Genomic DNA, 20879 nt, shown 5'->3' with positions numbered 1-20879 from the left:
ATAAATACAATTAAAATTATCAAAAAAAAAAAAAACAAAAATCCTACGACACAGATAATTTACTGATAAAGTTCATACTTATGTGTCATGGAATTTGGGTAATTCTACTATGAGTACGTTGGGAGCAAAGTTGTCCCGCGCAAAACAGTTTTTGCCATAATGTGCATTTGTAAGACAGAGACAATAACGCATGCGGGTGTAGCGTCCTCTTAAGGCAGCAGACCGGCAGAAAATATCGCCGCGGTTATTACGAGTTACATGAACCATAATATTATCATGGACAGCCATCGCCTGAATCAAGGTAGGTAATAAATTCGGTGGTCGCGGCCCAGTGCAGATGATCATTTCTGCCGTTTGTCAGTTCACATGTAGAAAATTCCACTAAGAAACTTCTCTTCGTTGTATTATTATAGCACGGCAGGAGGGAAGTGGAGTATGCGGGGTCTGCAGTAGGGATTTCCTTGACAAAAGTACGTCCATTTCCATTTGTATGGTTTACAATTTACACTTAACTTGGAATGGAAATAAAATTGCTGTACAGACGTATACAGCCATTCTTCCGTCTTCATCAACCAAAAACAATTTAATAATGAATATTTCAATGAGCAATCAACAGTAGACTAGACATAAATAAACGTATACCTACGTCTAATAGGTTGTAGCTCATGTTAATTTTCAAAACAGCTAATATAAATACCGCGAATTATTGGTGACTCAAGATGTAGTGACTGCCCGACTATACGATACGATTTAAATAATATTTATTTAGTATTTACTGCAGTACCTGGTTCTACAGCTTCTAATGAAATAGCTGCGGTATTAACTTTCAGTATAGGTGCTTATAAGTTTGATAAAAGTAATTTTCGAACTAGTATATTTCAAAACTACCATGCCTGATATGTTCGAATGAAGGAAAAAAAAACCCACGGAAAAAAAGTCAAATAAAAATTAATAAATATATAAAAAATATAATATTAAAGTATTAAATTATTATTTTTAATTTTGAACATAGTTGGTCATAAAATTAAAAATTAGGGAAAAAAATCCAATTTATTTATTTAAAAATGTCAGTTGTTGTTGATGACAATTATATTATTAATTTTATAATAATAGAAATAGTATACTATAGTAATGATGTGTTTTTTTGTGTGTCTGTCATCGCCTTTTGGGGCAGTAAAAATGGTTTGATTTTCAACTTCAGTTTCTTGTTCGATGGGAAAGTGAATTTAGTAGGCGAATTAAGGAGGTCAACATTTAAAATTCCTAAAAGTTTTCAAAAGCAAGGGAAAAAACCAAAAAAAAATAACCAAGGAAAAACGGAATTTTTTAAGCAAAATCGGTTTTCAACAAAATCATTTTTAATTTCAAATTTTTGAAAAATATATTAATCATTTTCCAAATATGATAATAAACAAATAATAATAATTCAACTTAACCGGATGCCGTATTAATAATGCCAATAGAAATATTATGGCTGACAAACCGTCTTCCTTGTTAATTAATAAGTCAGTAAGTATAATATATACACTGCTAGTATAATACTGCAACATGTACATTTAAAAAAGAATCACCCTGTACAAAGTATATACATTATACATATCTAGGTGTAAATCATTAACTGCCCCAAAAGGCGATGACGGGCTATAGAATACTATTGATATTATTATAAAATTAATAATATAATAAAATTGACAACAGCTGAAATTTTTTAATAATAAATTGGATTTTTTTTTTCCTTAACTTTAATTTTGCTCCACAAAGATCTAAATATTCCATCGCTCTCTCAATTAACAAAGTCTCACTACGTCTCCTTTCATTCCAAGTTAATCCAACACTACAATCCATTAATAAAACGCATATCTTCTCTAACAATCCCTGATAACCCCCAGAGACGTTTAAAACGCTCCTGGCCTAGAGGCCTTCTAATTTAATCTGTCGGGTGGCAATACTGAGTGCCCTCCCCCATCTGTTATTCTCGATATGTAAATACTATATCTAAATTACTTATTGTACTAAATTGTTGTATAGATTGTAATTATATTTTAAATAAATAAAAAAAAAACTTTAATTTTATGACCAACGATGTTCAAAATTAAAAATAATAATTAAATACTTTAGTTTTATTTTTTTATATATTTATTAATTTTTATTTGACTTTTTTTCCGTGGATTTTTTTTCTGACTACCTACCAACATGTTCGGTATTTGGTTGGATATATAATAATATGATGATACTAAACTCGTCTAAGGTCGATATTTATATGAGTGTATGACAAGTAACAACCATTATAGAGGGTTGGGCACTCCACATAAATATATAGGTACCTATAGATTACCACTTACAATAACCCGTGTATATACTATTTGTGGTGTGTAGAACGCAGAAGGGTTTTAGAACGGCAGCATTTAAAGCATGTAAACTACATCGTTTTAAAATCTGCCTTCATGTAGTGGCGTATTTGACTTCGTTTTATGGGAGGAGGGGTGGTTCAAAATTGTCATTCAAAAAGTAAAAACTTTAAAAATTATAACGAAAAAAATAGTAAAAAATATAATTTTTTTCGGAAATGTTGTTTAAAAATGACATCAAATTATGTAAAAAATAGTTTAAACTTCAAAATGATGAGCGTAGATATTTAAATGGATCACCTGGTATTAATATTTGATACATGTCATATAAAAATCACTCGCCGCAGTCACTCACTCTTCAAATACGCCACTGTGACCATCAATTTATTGATAAGTAAAGTTCGTGGTTGCGATGTATGAAGTTTCTGGTCTCTGGGTCGTTTAAATTTATTTATTAAAAAGTTGACTTATTTCTGTATTCAAACGTGTACGGTTGCAGCAATCGCCAATCGGATTGCTGTTTGAGCGGACCGTATATATATACTATTATGTTCCTATACCTAATAGTATAACTACTAACTACATAATATAGCCATATATAGAGGTAGGTAGTCAAAATGTTCGGGCCCATTATATTTTAATAAGTCGAACTATTACTGGTAAAATATGTAATAATATAAACACGCACATATTTTATGATGCTTACATACTATATATATATATATATTATTATGCGTAAAAACTATATAACGACTGATATATTAAAATATATGCTTATAGGTAGACGCACAGACGTTTAAAATTATATAAATTAGTTTGAAACTAGAGAGGATCAACATAATCATAATCTATGTTCTATAATATAATGGTGGTGTACCCCTCCCCTCTTCCCAATCACGTCGTGACTTAGTACAACTAGGCCTATGCCCCGTAGCAGCGTTGCATCATAATATTCTTACATATTATGCAAATGAAGACATATACATATAGGTACCTATATAATACAGTGTGCAGTATATAATGATCATATAAAAAATATAATACAATATAAAATTCACGTTTGATCATATTGAGGTATAAATGTATAATAAAACACAAGTCGAACAAATAAATCGAATATCCCTAAAAAGAGTTGTAGAGTTTAACTTTAATAGAACCTACACCTGATTGTGGTAAATAAAAAAACCCTGTGAATTAAAGTATACCTTATTATGATCGAGTGCAAAAAATAATTATGTGGTCTAGACTAATAATTGTTGTACTACTTGTACTTATATTACTTGTAATTATATTATGAACGTGGGTGCATAATCTAAATGTACCTACTCAGTACCTACCCACAGTCATCACAGACCATAGTTTAGTACGTTCATCATAATTACCTATATGCATGGGCGCAAATTGACAAACATTTTTGGGGGGACTCAAAAGGGGACCTCCCCTTAAGCCATATTGCTTAGTACCACAGAATATAAAAATTAGTACTGATTACTAGATTTTGAACTGGGGGGACTTGACTGACATTTGGGGGGACTAAGTCCCCCAAGCCCCCCCCCCCCCCCCATTTGCGTCAATGATTATATGATACTATGATAGTATCACGCAGGTACTATACGTATACTGTACAAAGTTTAAATTATAAAATATATTATAATTATTAATTACTATATATACTATATAGTTACTATATATATGTCTATATGTAATACCTATGTTAAAGTTGCTTGTGCGAAATAGCAATGCCCACTTCTATAATCATAATGTATTATACTCACATACAAGTACCTATATAACAACCGTATTTTCATAAACAGAATATAATAATGTCAACGCTACATAATAGATATTTACAGGTAACCTAATACCCATCCAATTATATTATTAAGCATATATTATTATAAATTCAATATATATATATATATACGATATACCTATTATATCCCATTATAAAAGCATATACCTACCTATTTAATTACATTTTTATGTAAATTTGAAATTACGAAAATAATCTTATTCTAAGTTCTTTCCGTATAAGTGAATATAAATATTAGATTTATCATTATAAATGGCTATGGGCCATGCCATAATGGCATAATATATAGCTTTATCGGCGGAAATGTAAATTTAATGCACTAACAACTGTTAAATAAGCATAATATTATATAATGCATTTCGATAAGTATCTTTGTATAACACACGCGTGACATAGGATTTTAGACGTGTTCTTTGCCAAACATACCAATCGATCTAACGAAGTGATAAGAATTCTAAAAACAGATTTGAATTTTTCGTCAAGTCTACTGGAAATCGACTTTCCCACATTTTTGATATTTTGATTTTAATTTCTCCAAAAGTTGAATCCCTCTTTTTTAACATAACGTTTTTAGGAATATGGGAGTCGGGAGATAATATCAAAAATGAAGGAAAGTCGATTTCAAGTAGACTTGACGAAAAATTCAAATCTGTTTTTAGAATTCTAAAAATTCTTAAATTACAACAAATAATCACTGTTAGAGAAAAGATCGTTATTTTTCGTTAAAATATCCAATTTTGTCAAATAAAAAAAATGTTTGCATAAATATGTATTTTCAACATTAGATTGCTCAGATTGCTGTAAGAACAACTTATGAGGAGCCTTGTATTCAATTTTAATACCTCATTTATCATAATTCAAAATATAATTAGTATTATTTCAAATAAATTATATGAACTTTTAAAAAAGTTGTTTGCAAATAATCGTGATTTAAACAAAATTTGAACTTCAACACTCCAAAAAAAAATTATACCTCAGTATTTTTGATATTTTTAAATTGCTATAGAATATTAAGAACAACTTATGATTTATGAGGACCCTGAATTCAATTTTAAAGACATGGATATTAAATTGAATATTTTTATCTACGAAATAATAGGGTAATTCTATACGATACCTAGCTAAAACTCATTAATACAAAAAAAGTACACGATCGGAGAAAAATAATGACTTAAACTTAATAATATAATATAACCATGCTATAATTCCTTACGATTGTTGTTGTTTGATTGTATTTTCATAATAAAAACTATTTATGTTCTTGTGTAAGCATTTGCCTGTTAGGTAATTTTAAGCCTAATCTCAGTCCTCAGAATTAAGTCTCATACTTATTCTTAAACTCAATTTAATTTTTTTTGTAAGTAGAAAATAATTTATTCATTCATAATTATTAATCGAGCTCCACTTGAGTAGTTTTTCGAATACTACGATTTATCATCACTTTAAAATCTAAGATGAACACACCTCTAACAGACCCGTCCAAGTGAAGGTGACCTATTCAAAACCTATTATACACGTGCAAAGTGTTCTCCACAAGCGATGAGCGTTTTGTAATTTTTTTTTTATATAGGTAGGCAGGTAGGTACAACATTTTTGTTTTAAATTAAAAAAAAAAACATACATCTATTTTTTTTTTATTTTATCAAATAATCGTTAATTTATTTTACTGACATTTCTTTTTTGTAATGGTATATAAATATATAATATATATTATATACCTACTATTATATACAGATGAAACTTTTTTTTTCATAGGTTCTAACTAATTTAAAAACACAAGTTTATTATGTTATAAAGATAAATGACGATATCCAAACAAAAAATGAATGAAACCGGTTAATACTTGTGTAAAGTATAAACGATAAACATTTTAACATTTTATTATATTATCTAAATTCTAAATGTTATATTTATATTAATTTAAAACTGTGCATTGTATACCTAATGTATTATCTTGATGTACCTATCTAAATAAATAAGTATTATATACATACCTACCACTTTATATAAATATACAAACAAACAGTCCGAATATAAGCTAGTTTAAGCTTCATCAAAAAAATTAGACGACTAAAAAACAAATCATAACATTAACTAATCAAATTAAATAATTATAATTTAAAACTAAACCGTATGAATAAAATATCGCAGGTTCACACGTCACAGTTAACAGACACCGCCATGGACCACTACTTATTATTTATAAGCATCGAAAAATAATCCGTAAGAAAAAAATCAACTATTATAACTATCAAATTATAATTTAGACGTGACAGCTTATCATAGTGACGGCGCAAGCCTTATTGTCAGTAAGACCCGTGTTCAAATAGTCTCAGGGGCCAGGGCTCAGGGGGACGGAGCTCCTCTTTCAAATAAAAAATTAATTAAGTTAATTTCTCGTTATAAAAAAAAAACTATCATTTTTTAATTTATAAGCAATTTATTGTCATTCTACAAGCAACCTAACTAAAAAATAGAAATATACTATATCAAAAAAGGTATAATTTGCAAAATGATACATAAAAAATATGAAATATAAATACACGATACAGCAATACGACTGTCGTCCGATGACCCGACACCGATTACGAAATAAGTAGTATAACAATTAGTATAACAATTATTAAGTATAACAATTAATAGCTCTAAATCATGTTATTAAATATTATATAAAAATAAAATCATAATAATAAATGTTTACAGAATATTAATAACTTATAAAAATAATCAGTTTCTTATAAAGAGGCGAATGGCTATAATAATTTATAACAACTGCAAAACTAAGCTATAGATGGTTTAAAGCATCGTTGAGTAACAATTTTGTCAAAAAAAAAATTTCGAAAATGTAAGTCTTAACAAGGGAAGGGATTGAAAACAGTTTTTAACTCGAATTTTATGTTACTTAGATTTTTATGTAGAAACACCTTATTTTGACTCCTTATAAACTAGGCTTTACTTTTTTATTAAAATAGCGATCTATAGAAAAAAATTCGGAAAATGTCACTTTTTTCGTACATAATTGTTGGCCATGTATACATGTTGAAGAATTTTTAAATACAAATATTACTTTTTTTGAATTTGGCTGTGGTAGGATTTCATAAATAATCAGTTTCTTATGAAGAGGTGAATGGCTATAATACTTATAACAACTTCAAAATTAAGCTAGATAGTTTAGCATCGTTGAGTAACAATTTCGCCAAAAAAAATTTGGAAAATGTATGTTTTAACTAGGAAAGGGATTGAAAACAGTTTTAAAAATGATTTTTCAAAATCTTTTCATATTTAACTAATTTCTTCATTAAATTTAAATGTATTCATGCTACCCATTTGTAAGGCTGAAGATAACAGTATAAAACGCCTCTTCCGTAGGTAGTTCAGTCTTCTTGAAAACCAAAAATGTGTTTATATAATATTGTGTAGGTACTTTTTTTATACGAATAAAAACCGTTTGGACCTTGCGTGATTTGAACAATAGGTAAGTACATTACTTTTTGAAATTTCGTACAATGTACCTAATACTAGTATTTAATCAATGCTAATAGCTATACCGTGGTCTGTGAGTTTTGTACATAGTACACTTAAAGCTATAATTATGAATTGCACTTTCACAATAGGTGTTTATCTACTTTGTAGATATACTTACAGGCTTCAACAGTATTGTACATTTGTGTACACATGATCGCAAAATATATAATTCCGTCTTTGTACTTATGAAACATATTTTTGCAGTAGGTACCAATATACAATATTATATTCATAAACATTAAACATTTACCTACCTAGTACAACCTACCTACCTACCTACCTACTACATTTACATATACCTACACATACAGTGGCGTTATTTTCCAACACAATATAATAATTATTGTCTTCGATGCGAATAAAATTACGTATCTGTCTATAGATATATTATTTGCCGTGAATGGAGCAATATCATTATAATGTGTATAATGTAATTACCTATAATAAAGGTATGCAGTCTTTCCATTACTTAAATTAAGTCGATTATCATGTCCGACGACGATACGTATAAATAATATTACATCGTGACTTACGGGTCATTTTGTAAATGTACAAAACCATAGGTAGTAGCATTAATTATAAATACTAGTATTTATAATTAATGGTAGTAGGCACCTGAAAATCGGGCCAAAAGCATATGCTATAAATTATAACTGAATGTATGCGCTAGTGTGCTATAATACTAAATATTATATAATATAAGTACTTTATAATGGACGCCGCTTATGAGACTCGCTTTGGGACCAGCATAAAGTAAGTCTTATAACCGAATGAACCTTATAAGCGAAGTATGGGGAATAAACATAAAACTATTATCGTACCTAATATTGTAAATTTATTTTAAAATTCTTAGTGCATATTCCCCTATTTTTAATGCATAATAATTAATAGTGCGTGCGTGGTTATTTTAGTGCATTCAATACAAATACTTGATTATAAAGTATAGTATATACTTAACTTCAGTTTAAATAAATATTAAATAATATGATGCTAAAAATAATAATACATGCAGTGAACTCTCAGGCATCAATGCATTATATATACCTGCAACTACCTAGGTACCTATAATTAATTAATATTGAGTCGATGAACATTTTTCAGAGGTGGCCGTTATTACTCAGGAGTTACATAATATATGATTATACTTCGAAAATAACAATAAAAATAATGAAACGTAGTGCATCTGATACGGTGTTAGTGGTGGTTGCTTTACTGCAGGTGGTCGCGTTATTCCAAGCGGCCGCGGCGGCTGTAGGCGGCCTGGCGCTAGACGACGAGGCCCACCGGGCCCGACTGGCTCGTCTGGCCAGGTCCGTCAACAAGATGATCGACGAGTACCTGGGCACCAGGTCAGTAGTGATGTTCGCAGACGAGGTGCGCCGCAGCGACTTGGGCCAGCGGCTACTGGTCGACATGGACCACCCCAGGCTGCTGGTGCAGTTGGCGGCGGCCACCGACGCGCGACTGGCCAACGGGCTCGTCTTGTACCTGCAGCAAGGCCAAGCGCAGCAGAACCGGGACGGCCGGTCGACCGACTATGATGCTGTGCTGGGCCGGTTGCCGTCCAGCGACCACTCGCGGCATATGGTGCTGTGGGACGTCGAGCCGCGGCCGGGCGACCGCGTCGACCTGCACCGCATCCAAATGTTGTTCGAGGCGTTCTGGCACCATCAGCTCATCGACGTGGCCATCCTGGTGCCCATGTCCACCGGAAGCATACGCGTGTACGTGTTCAACCCGTACACCGCGTCACGGTGCAACGGGGCTGGTCCGCCAATCATGGTCAACGTCTGGAGCGGTTGGACAGACGCATTCGTCAAGCCCGACAAAGTGTTCGGCATGGAGAACAAGCTGAAAGACTTGCACAAGTAATGATAATATTACATGTAAAGACTATAGGTACAACTCAAATCTCGAGTGAAAGAAAATTAATTTGAGTTGGGACTTGGGTATGTATTTTTTGAGTTATATATACCTCAAATACAATATTATTATACGCATTAAACACACTTCAAGGGGCAAAAAAAAATCAAGTTATGAAGTTTTTCTAATTATTGAGGTTCAAGTTATCGCAAATCCACTGTACACGTAGGTTATTAAACTTATTATTGATGATATGCCGCCGACACAGTCTGATGCTTAGAGGCGCACGTAATAGCTAGATGGGAAAGGGGCCTGGGCACTGAACCACTTTTTCCTATGATACACCACTGCTGACTTCTGAGGACATACTATATTATTATTATGTATATATATATGTTGAAACATGGAATCCCCGTGCGCTGGACCAATATTATAAAAAACCGACCGGTTTGGACCAAATTTTGTGTGCCGTTATTTGGATCACAATTTTATATGTTGTACTCAAGTGAACGAACTGGTTAAATAAATCAATAGGTAATCATAGTATAAGGAAAAACTATTACTAAATATTATAGGTACTTATAATACGCAGAATTTGGCATTTTCCACTAGCTTAGGATTGTCAACCTGCAGTGTTGGCACAAAATAATTTGATGATTTTCGTGATTTTCAACGTTTAAATTTGAACTCCAAGAACATCAACGCCTTTAATTTGATATGTATGCCGTACGTAAGACAGATATTACAAATACATGGGTAGCACCCTCTTAATCATGTACCTAACCATTCGGAAAGTTCTCAAAATGTATTTGAATATAACCTAATATTATTTTACGGCACAGAAAATAGGCGGAATGTATCGATACATACATATTATAGCCTACAAGGTAAATAAAGTATCGGCGATCGTCATAACCACACACACTGACATATTGTAAAATTATATTGAGACCAATAATTTTTCATCGATATTGTGGGCAGAATATAGGATGTCAGTTTATTCCAATCTAAACATTTTTTTTCACATTAATGTTTTTGAAAATATTTTTTTACATAGTTTCAAGTTGTTAAAAAAACAACATTTTTATTAAAAAATTATATATTACAGTTTTTTTAACAACTTGAAACTATGTAAAAAAATATTGTCAAAAACATTAATACTTTTTGAGATAATGAGTGTTTTACGCTTTATGAATCACCCCATAGGCGCAACTAGGTGGGTGCACAGGGGACTTGTGCACCCCCAAAAAAATATAAGCTTTTTTCTAAAAAATGTGTTGGTACCATAAATACTGAGTAAAATAGGTACCTATTATGTACCCAGACACCCAGCTATACATAATAATATATAACATACTATATGTCTATAAAGACATAGGTATTGTATAATATCTAAGGTTTGTATAATAATATACAAATAATTAATATTATAGGTTATAGATAACTTATAAGTATAAGTTATAACGCGCATCGCATAAACGTAGTTATTCGTGGAACAATAATCATAATGATATAATATATTATTTAAATTATATAATAAGTATATCAGATTCTGTCGATTCTGATAATTTATCATTATCGTTAATTTGTTGATAATTTCTTTACGCTGGGTCGCTGGGAGCTATTTATAGCCAAACTTCCAGTCATTCAACGTTGTTGTCGTTGACAAAGACGAAATGACTAAGGACTGTCACTCTCACAGTCTCACTGCCAGTTGCCACTTGCCACAGTGCCACACGCCGGGCACACGATAATTTGGCTTTTGTGTGCAATTTTATTACATACGGCATACGCGTTTATTTTTTATTTATGAATTATGTATTATAATCAATTGTTTCCTTATGTTTAAGAATTCGTTTAAGTGATTTATCACAAGTTTATTTCTAAATTGTGTGAATGCGTTTTTTGTGGTTTTTAAAATTAAAATCTTACGTTTAGGTACCTACAAAATGTTTAGTATATTTAAAAAACAAAAAAAAAGTGAAGAACAAGTTGACGATCCAGGTGTTGTTCAAGTTTCGAGCACTTCTAGTTGTTCAAATCAAGATACCGTAGGTATCACCATACCAATAAGTTCTGCTACCTGTGAGCGCAGTTTTTCCAGTATGCGCCGAATTAAAAATTGACTACGAACGAGTATGGTGCAGCAACGATTTAGTAACTTAGCAATTTTAAATATTGAAAGGGACATTACAAATAATTTAAAAACTGAACAAATTTTAAACAAATTTAATTTGCAACCGAGAAAAATTATGTTAAAATAAGTAGGTAAGGTAGAACTACCGGATCATTTAATTTTGTTAAATAAATTGTATTATGAATATTAAAACATAGTATTTATATTTTATATTGAAACTAACAGTTATTATTTTCATAAGTGTAATGTGAAGAGTAATTGGATTAGTGGCTTGGGGGTGAGGGGGCTATGCCCCCACGAGTCAGTGAGCTCTTCACTATTTGTGCACCCCCAAAATTATTGGTCTAGTTGCGCCTATGAATCACCCTGTATATTAAATTATTTTTATGACGATTTATTTAATATCAATAAATGTTTAATTTTGAACTGTCAATCAAATGTATACTGTATCGACTTTCCAAATTTTCATTTTTAACAATAGACGAAATGTGTACGGTATGAACGATATAAAATGTTGCCTGTAGTTATGAATGGTAAGTGTGCGGTTTTGAACGACGCAACGGCCAGTGTAAAGTGTAAACCACAGTCTACAGATATAGTTATATACAGTAGCTAAGTATAGGTAGGTAATTAGTACCTACCTAGTATAGCCAGTATAGGCACAGATAGCGTCTAAGATTTTTTTGGGGGAGAGGGAGCTAAAGCCCTACTTAAATAATATTGAATAAACTTAAAACAAAATTTTGAAATTATTTGGGGGCTTAACTCTTAAAGTACCCCTCTATTTGCGACTATACAGGTAGGTACTCTCGATATCATCTGTCATAAGTAGACAACAATATGTAAACATGTTATTATTTTTGTAATTTGCATAATAATGAATTTGTATAATATGCTAACTTAATAGGAATGCTTGAAAGGTTAGGTATAATGGTAGTGAAACATAATACAAAGTTAAATCCAGAAGATATTATAAATATGTTATTCAAAAAACCATGAAAGATGGATTTAAACCAGAAACCATGAAAGATGAATTTTTGTATTACCTACCTACATCCTACCAATTTATTGATATAAAAATTTAAAAAATAATTATTGTTATATTTACTAAGATATTACTTTATTAGATACTTATTAGTTGTAACTTGTAAGTTAAAACCATTTACTTATTTTAATTTTAATTTTATAATATATAATGTATATGAATATCATAGGCGCAAATATCCAAATTATTTTAGGGGGACTAAAGCCCCTCCTATAATACTTTCTAAAAATTATATAAGCTCAATACTAATTACTGACTTTTGAACTGGAGGGACTTGGCAAAAATATGGGGGGGAATAAGTTCCCCCAAGCCCTCTATTTGCACCAATGATGAATATGTTTAATATAATTGGTTGATCAAAAGAGGGGTGGGTGGGTGTGTGTGTGGGCATAGCCCCTCCCACCACTTTAATACTTATATGATTAAAAATATATAGGTGTATATCACTGCATATGGTGAAATATCCCACACTAGAAACAATTCCTTATTATGCCTCTGAGCATCTATTAAAATCTATTATAAAATTATTATTCACAAATACAAAATAACCTTTATCTATACTTATTAGTAAGGCTGGGAATGAAATGCCCTATAAAACCCTAAAAAAATTCTTTAATGCCCTAAAAATTCTAAATAAAGCACTAAAAAAATGCAGTCAAATTGTTTTTATTTTTATAATTTTAGTACCTACCTATAAATTTAAAATAATATTTGATTAAATTAATTAACTTAAAATAAGTGATTAAAATAATTTTTCTAGGCTAAATATCGTTCAATAATACTATTCCGTCGGTAGAATGAATATTTTGCCCAAACTCTTGTACAAACGTACACAATTGCGTCACCGATGAACATTTTACTTTCAACATTTTAAATAAAATAATTGAAACTAAATGGCGAGTAAATGCACGCTTGTTACGACTTACGAGAAAAAACTTGTAATGAACGATATTGTCAACTGATGTCTGTAGGTAGGTATATCGATTTTATTGCTCTGACAGATTATTCAACAGATTGATATATTATAGTGATTCTAAATAATATAGGTACTTTGCCACGCCGCCAATCGCAAACGATGGCTACGTTTTTATAATATAATTGTATTGTCCAATACGAGTATCTACGATACTAGATACAAGTACTTACCTACTTATTGTTTTTTATGTATAAAACGTATTAGCGTGTAATATCTTAAAATAAAATTTAAAGTTTAAATTTTGGATCAAAAAACTTCAATAATGCCCTAAAAGTTGAAAAAAATGACGTTAAAATCAAAAATTGTCAATAAATACAAAAATAATTTTCATATTCTACTTCAAAAGTACATGTTACGGATTTGTGACCAGACAAGCACCGTACAGCAACCTCTGGAAAAAAATTTAAAGTGCATCGAAATCCCAGCCCTACTTATTAGATATTACATCAGTTTTTTTCACTTTTATAATACATTTTAATCTAAATATATTATATAAAAATTATGCATACAACGAGTTTACTTGTAATGCACTCCAAAACTACTCAACCGGTTTTGATAAGATTATGATCAATAATGTGTGTGATTTGGTCCAACTTAAAATATAGGATAGTTGTTATGCCGATAAGTTGCCCTTAATTTTTTTATTGAATATTTAAGAAAGGATTTTGAGATTTACAATTGAAATTTTTGTTTATAAATGGTTTCTATAGGTTACAGCTTATACAGTATTATTATAATTGATTGTTTTAAAATATTTAATGCAATAATCTTGATATAAAAGATTTTTTAAATTAATTTCTAAAAGCATAGGTGTAGAGTTGGCATTTTTAATGAGAAGCGAAGTACACGGAGTCAGCTAGTAAATAATAAATTTCCTAACTGTCAATGCAGTCGGATTTTGGATTTTGGTCGGACTTTGTTATAAATGCAAAATTTTTATATATACAAAATTGATGGATAGATTATAGGTTATCTAGATTATTATTTCAAAGTTCATATATAAGTATCAATAGGAATATAAGATAAGAAAAATCAATGTCAAATAAGCAATAGCTAAATATAGCGGTACAGTTATTGCCGAATTTAGAAATTATGCGCCCCGGGGTATTTATGAAATTGCGCCCCTGTGTTTGACTGGTAGGGACGGAGCTGGGTGGTGGATGTCCGTGTTCCACTGGGTACAGTACCTACCTACCTATACGAACAAATAGATACCTAAATAATAAAAAATATTTTTTTATTATTTTTTAATTATATTGTATTTTTTTAGATGTCCATTAAAATGCTTGGGCATACACAGGCCACCAGTGTCGACAGTAGTACAAACGGAGAAAGGCTTCCAGCTGTCGGGCTCAGGTCTGCGCATCATCAACTTCATGCAGGCGTACATGAACTTCACCGGTATCGTGACCATGGCTTACGGTCATTCTGGTGTGCAACACATCCCCGAGATGGCGACCATGCCGGACAACGATAGTTCGCCGGTCGGCATGAAGGTGAAACAAAAAAAGGTGGACTTAGCATTCGGCCGGTTCACGAGGATTTTCGATAGTGAGTCCGACGTGGAGTTTATCAAGGAAGACCAGATGGAATGCTTCACGTGGGGCTTGCCCAGCGGCATCGGTCACGACCCGACACTTTGGATCAACTACGTAGCTGAATTCTCACTGGTCATCTGGATATTGATTATATTAAGCATAATATTGGCGTTCGGTGTAATCGTCGCACTCTCGCAGCTCACGTCCGCACTGCAAAGACCGGCGGCTACGGTCCAGTGGAGTCCACTGTTCATTCTGTTCTACACGTACGGCACGTTCATCTGCGCTCCAATCAAGGTCACCCCAAAATCGTGCGCACTGCAAATGTTTCTGTCCAACTGGCTGCTGTACAGCCTGGTGGTAACGAGCGCGTACCAGGCGTATTTGGGCAGTCTGATCACCATACCGAAAACGACGCCCGAAATCAACGACCAGCACACGCTGCTGAAGACCGACTTGAACTTGGTAGGCAGACAAGACATGTACTATCTGATCAACTCGTCGGCGGGCTCCAGCAACGATTTCAAAGAGTTAGTTGACCGTTATCAGATATTGCCACCCGAAGACTTCGGTCACTTCGTCCAGAGGATACTGTTGAAGAGAGACACGGCCGTCCTGGCGTCCAAACGCGAACTGATATTTTACGCGCAAAGGTACAAGACGATTTTCAACGACTCGAGACACCTACACGTCTTACCCAAGTGCGTGATCGAATCGTACTCGTCGACTTTTATGCTTCGAAAGGGATCGCCGTTTCGACATAGAATTAGTACCATTATGTCGCGACTCTCGGAGACTGGCATTATGCAGCAATGGGATCGGGCGAACCTCAAAGAAGAGCTGGTACACGGTATTGTATTTACCGAGGACACGATTCTTTCCATGTCACAATTTTACGGGGCGTTTGTGGTTTTGTTTTTTGGATTGATTTTGGGCTTCTGCACATTTATAGGCGAAATCATTGTGTACATTATAAATACATTTTGTCTAAGACAATCAAAGCAAATTGTGTTCTTAAACTGACTAAAAAAACATTAAAAACTAGATGTTTGATCTACATATTTTAATAACAACATATTTCGAATAAATAATACAAAATTAGCTGTACTATAGCATTATAATATGTTAATTTAATTAATAAACATTTTGTATTAGATTCTGCTGACAAATAAATTGCAAGCTAACAACAATCCTATGATTAAAAACAAAAATGAATTCAATTAGAGAATGTTACATTATATTGATGTATTACTAACGTCCACATGAGATCGTAAGCTCTCTGACGCATAAGCTAAAAGAGTCTGAGCAGCTTGCTGTGTTGCTAAATAATCACGAGTTTCACTCATCCAATCAGATGCTATTATTTTAGCACCTCCCTTCAATAAATGCATGTATTGCAAGGCCCGATAATAATTGTCACGTTCTACCCAATACCTAAAGAAAAAAGATAAATATATCACACAATTTAATATAATTAAATAATATTTATAATTACCTGGCTCGTTGGAGAATATCAATATTATTTAATTCATTAACATTAATAGGTTCATTGTTTAATTCTTCTTCGGTAATTGGTTTAGACGATTTAAAGGTGAAAATTGTAAATACAAATGATGTTACCAAATCAAATAATTTTACATTAGTATCTGGCACTAAAGCCATGTGAAAAGCCTTATCTTCAACATTAAGAAATCTGTCTTTTAATGTTTCTTCCGAATAAACACCTCGAGTTAATACTCTTTCAGGTATTGTATCCAACAGTCCTTTTATTACTACATGGTTTTCTAAATTAAAATGTAAAAATTCAACATAGTTTTATATTTTGTTTTAAAATATTCATACATACCACCTCCTGATTTTTTAATATTATTTACTAGTTCTTGTAAAGGTATTAATTCATGTTTTGTATCATTTTGATCAGTATCAATTGCCGCAAACAATGACTGACAGGCAGTCCATAAATAAAATGACTCATTAAGTTTATCTCGTTTTTTCGTATGCTCTAAATAAACAAAGATTAACATTTCATTTAAAAATTAAGATTAAAAAACAGTTTTTCTACAACATGGTTCAAGAAATGAACATTGTACTTAAGAATCTTAAAGATATAAATTAGAAATTGTCTGTTTTATACATGATTCCGGTTTAGTAAAAATAATATACAATTTTATCAAGTGAACATTATTTTACAAATTTGAAAATTTCTAAATAAGAGGTTTTATTTTTTTTTTTTATGAAAACTGATAAGTACATAAAAAATATATTATGTTGTTATGGAAAGGAATAGACAGTTACTCGATTACTTACACTAAAATGATATATCATGTTACAAGATACTTTTGAAATATGTAATTGGTTACAAGTTATAGCTGCAGTAACTTCGTTACAAGTTACAGTTACAGTTACAATGTACTGAATTATTTATGTTTATTTCTTCAAGAAAATAACAACACAGTTAAATATCTGTTTGTATAAGGGATCCATAGGCAAAATGTTGAAAGTAATTTATTAAAATTTAAATTTAAAGGTATTAACTTTGAAACTAATTAAAACAATGGTTAGGTGAATAATATTAATTATTAACATTATATTAATAATGTTATACAGATATAACTATAAACTATGTACCTTTTACTGCATCATTTATGCCATTCATAACAGCAATCATGCTCAAAACTTGTTCCTTATATTTAAGCTTCTCAGTTTCAGCTTTTTCAGAATATTCCAAATTTACACGGCGTTCAACTTCCTTTTCGGCTAAATTGGCAGCTTCTTTTAAGTGATCCATGTGCACTTCAGTTTGAAATCTTAATTGTTCCTTAAATTTTGCCTCACTATTTGCCTTTGATCCAAAGCTCTATAGAAAAAATTAATTAATTAAATTCTACAATAGAATTAAACAAGTCTTTACTTCATTGATAAAATTATTCATGTGCCTTCTGCGATTTTTTTCTACTTGAAATCCCAAGACTTTATCAATGGCTTCAGGATTACCATTTTTTAATGCATGAACAACATCATTTACTTGTTCTTCACCAAATATCTAAGGAAATAAGTAATGATCTTTTTAGTAATGAAAAATTAAAAAGTTGACACATTTACAACCGTAGTTATTTGCATAGCTTAATTTAAAAGTGTTATTGATGTGTTTACCTATTCTCTGAGTTGATAACTCAGACCATATTATGTTGTATAAATAGCTCATATAAATACACAGTGCCTAATAAAAATGTGGACTATCTTTTAACACATACAAAATAATAAAATTAAAATAATCTAAACATTTACTTGTTGTTTAAACAATTCATTTTGATAAAACAGTAGTTTTTGGGTTATGTAATCGACAAACACATCAAATTCAGCATCTGTCAATTTCATATTTTTATCGTCGAGTCTTACATGAGGAAATAATGATTGTAATTCTTCCTATGAAAATAAACAATGCAATCAATAAGAACAGTATATCTGTTAGAACAAGATTTAACAGTATATTTTAGAAAATTGATTTACTTACTGAGAATCGTTTTCTTATATTGATAACTTGTCCATTATATTTATTAAATAGTAATAATTCATCTTTTTCATTTTCAAAATTCTTTTCCAAAGTTTTAATCTCCGTTTTTAATTTCATAATAATATTTATAATAGTTTCTTTTTCTTCATTTGTTACATCATGTTTAGATTCATCTAATGAATATTGTATTTGATCTAAACGTTTCCTAATTAATTACAAAACCAATACAATATTAATAATTATAATACTAGATTTGTTACATAATTACCTAGCTTCTTGAGCATTTACTTTAGCAGTTTGAAAAAGTTCATCTTTTTCCAGGCTGACTTTTTGTAATTTTTTTAAAAAGCTAGTATTGTGTTTGTGAGAAACATCATTAACAATTCCATTTACTAGTTCATAATAGTCTGCAAATCAAGTTTCATAAAGAATAAGACTTCTTAGATTAATAGTAATAAAAAAATAATAGTATAATATCAATATCGATAAAATATATAATATCATTTTTAAAAAGTTATAGTCATTTTTAAGTAGCATTGTCAATTATGTACTCCAAACAAAGGAGTTCTTAAGCTATAAGTTATTTAAAATTAACAACTTTTTTAAATCACTCGCAAAATCAAGTATAAGAATAAAAAAGTCCTCATAATATTTAGCAAGTGTCTTAAATCCTCTTAAATAATTAAAATGCATTGATATTAGTCACTTACTTGTTAATGCATCTAATGCTTCGGAATACGAATTTGAAACTTCTTTAATTATTATAGTTGCCTCACTTTTTATTCTTCTAAAGTCAGATGTTTCTTTTTCAATGTTTTTTCCTAAAATGTTATTTTTTCCAGTTAATTCCTTGTCTAGTTGAAAAATGTTTTTGTAAATATAAAATCATAAGTTAATAGTTCTATAAAATAGTAAATAGGTACCATAAATTTGTTTTAACAATTATTAGTTACCTTTTGGTTTGTCTGTTTCTGCGGAAATTGTTTGTGATTCTTTTGTTTGAAGTTTTGAAGGTGTTGATTTAACAGTTATATCATGGTTATTAGTTGGAGGAACTAGTCTAAAATAATTAACCATTCAAATTAATGTTAAATATTATACACACATTTTATTCTATTTTAAATTCTATAAGTAAATCTATTATCTAGTATTAACTAGATTACCAAAATTACCAACTTAAGAGCAGGAAATGCAAAAAAAATTATAAACTTCGTTTTTCACAAATACCTAGGTATATATGTATCTTAATTTTTAATTATAGATAAACCAGACTACAAATTTTGTTTTTAGTGCTATATTATACTGTAGAACATTTATTTTGTAATCAAAATACTCACTTGGGTTTCTCACTGTTTTGTTTATTATGTATGGATTTATCTTCAAATAATAATAACTTTAAAAGTTCATCTGAACCATAAACATTAGTTTTTAACCACTGTCTAAATTTTGTATCGTATTTTGCATAAACGACAATGGTACTAAATCCAAATATTAATGAGCCCAGTGCATATTTTCCTACATTTGATTTTCTGCCAACAAAACGGATAATCAATAAACTTTAAAATTAAACAAGGAGTCAATTATGTTATGCTAGCATACCCAGAACTCGAGGAATTTGCATGAACAAATCTGTAGCCCAATGTATTTGTATGCCCTAAAGCAGACTGCCCAAATTTAAATTTAGCACCAGATGAAACCTGACAAAAAAAAAATTATTATCATTTCATACATTTTTTATACCTATAGGTACCAAGTTTAATTTTGGAAAACTTACTTTTGAAAACCGTTTCAAATTTAACATGTTTAGTGACCGAAAACCTTTATTTAAATCAATTAGTTATTCTAGTGATTGACACTCTTCTGTTCTAAGTTTTTAACAAAATTAATGACAAACGAGTAATAATTAATAACGAACGGCAGTCAGCTTTTAGCGATTGCAAATTAATTTAGCCAAATACTAAATAGCCAATTTGCAATTGGCAATAAGTAATAAACTTACCCTTTTGAAAGTTGATAACACATTAAAGTGATAGACAAAAACTCCAAGGACATTAATTCTTGGATTCGAGATTGTATATTATCTACGATTAAAAAGAAATGATAACACACAGATCATTTAC

At 30.7% G+C, this 20879-nt stretch overlaps 2 protein-coding genes across 3 annotated transcripts; one reads left to right on the top strand and one right to left on the bottom strand.

Moving 5' to 3' along the window:
• Positions 1–8853: 8853 nt before the first annotated feature.
• LOC132949682 (uncharacterized) lies at positions 8854–16329 on the top strand. Its single transcript, XM_061020677.1, has 2 exons — positions 8854–9554; positions 14978–16329. Exons 1-2 carry the CDS (start codon positions 8854–8856, stop codon positions 16266–16268), a joined length of 1992 nt encoding a protein of 663 aa, XP_060876660.1. The 3' UTR covers positions 16269–16329.
• LOC132949680 (MICOS complex subunit Mic60-like) lies at positions 16288–20778 on the bottom strand. Of its 2 annotated transcripts, XM_061020675.1 has the most exons (14): positions 20760–20778; positions 20534–20637; positions 20359–20456; positions 20097–20288; positions 19713–19819; positions 19470–19613; positions 19028–19166; positions 18760–18964; positions 18534–18671; positions 18157–18288; positions 17874–18102; positions 17092–17247; positions 16741–17029; positions 16288–16679 (listed from the first exon to the last, which is right to left on the bottom strand). In XM_061020675.1, exons 2-14 carry the CDS (start codon positions 20558–20560, stop codon positions 16481–16483), a joined length of 2055 nt encoding a protein of 684 aa, XP_060876658.1. In that variant the 5' UTR covers positions 20561–20637; positions 20760–20778; the 3' UTR covers positions 16288–16480. The 2 variants fall into 2 exon arrangements, with proteins under 2 accessions (XP_060876658.1, XP_060876659.1); XM_061020676.1 differs by lacking the exon at positions 20760–20778 and having other exon boundaries at positions 19470–19580; positions 20534–20753.
• Between the last annotated feature and the right edge of the window lie 101 nt (positions 20779–20879).

This window comes from Metopolophium dirhodum, chromosome 7, assembly GCF_019925205.1.
Source record: "Metopolophium dirhodum isolate CAU chromosome 7, ASM1992520v1, whole genome shotgun sequence".
NCBI classification, from domain to species: Eukaryota; Metazoa; Arthropoda; class Insecta; order Hemiptera; family Aphididae; genus Metopolophium; species Metopolophium dirhodum.
The sequence above is the reverse complement of the archived record's forward strand: the minus strand, read 5'-3'. Positions and strand labels throughout refer to the sequence as shown.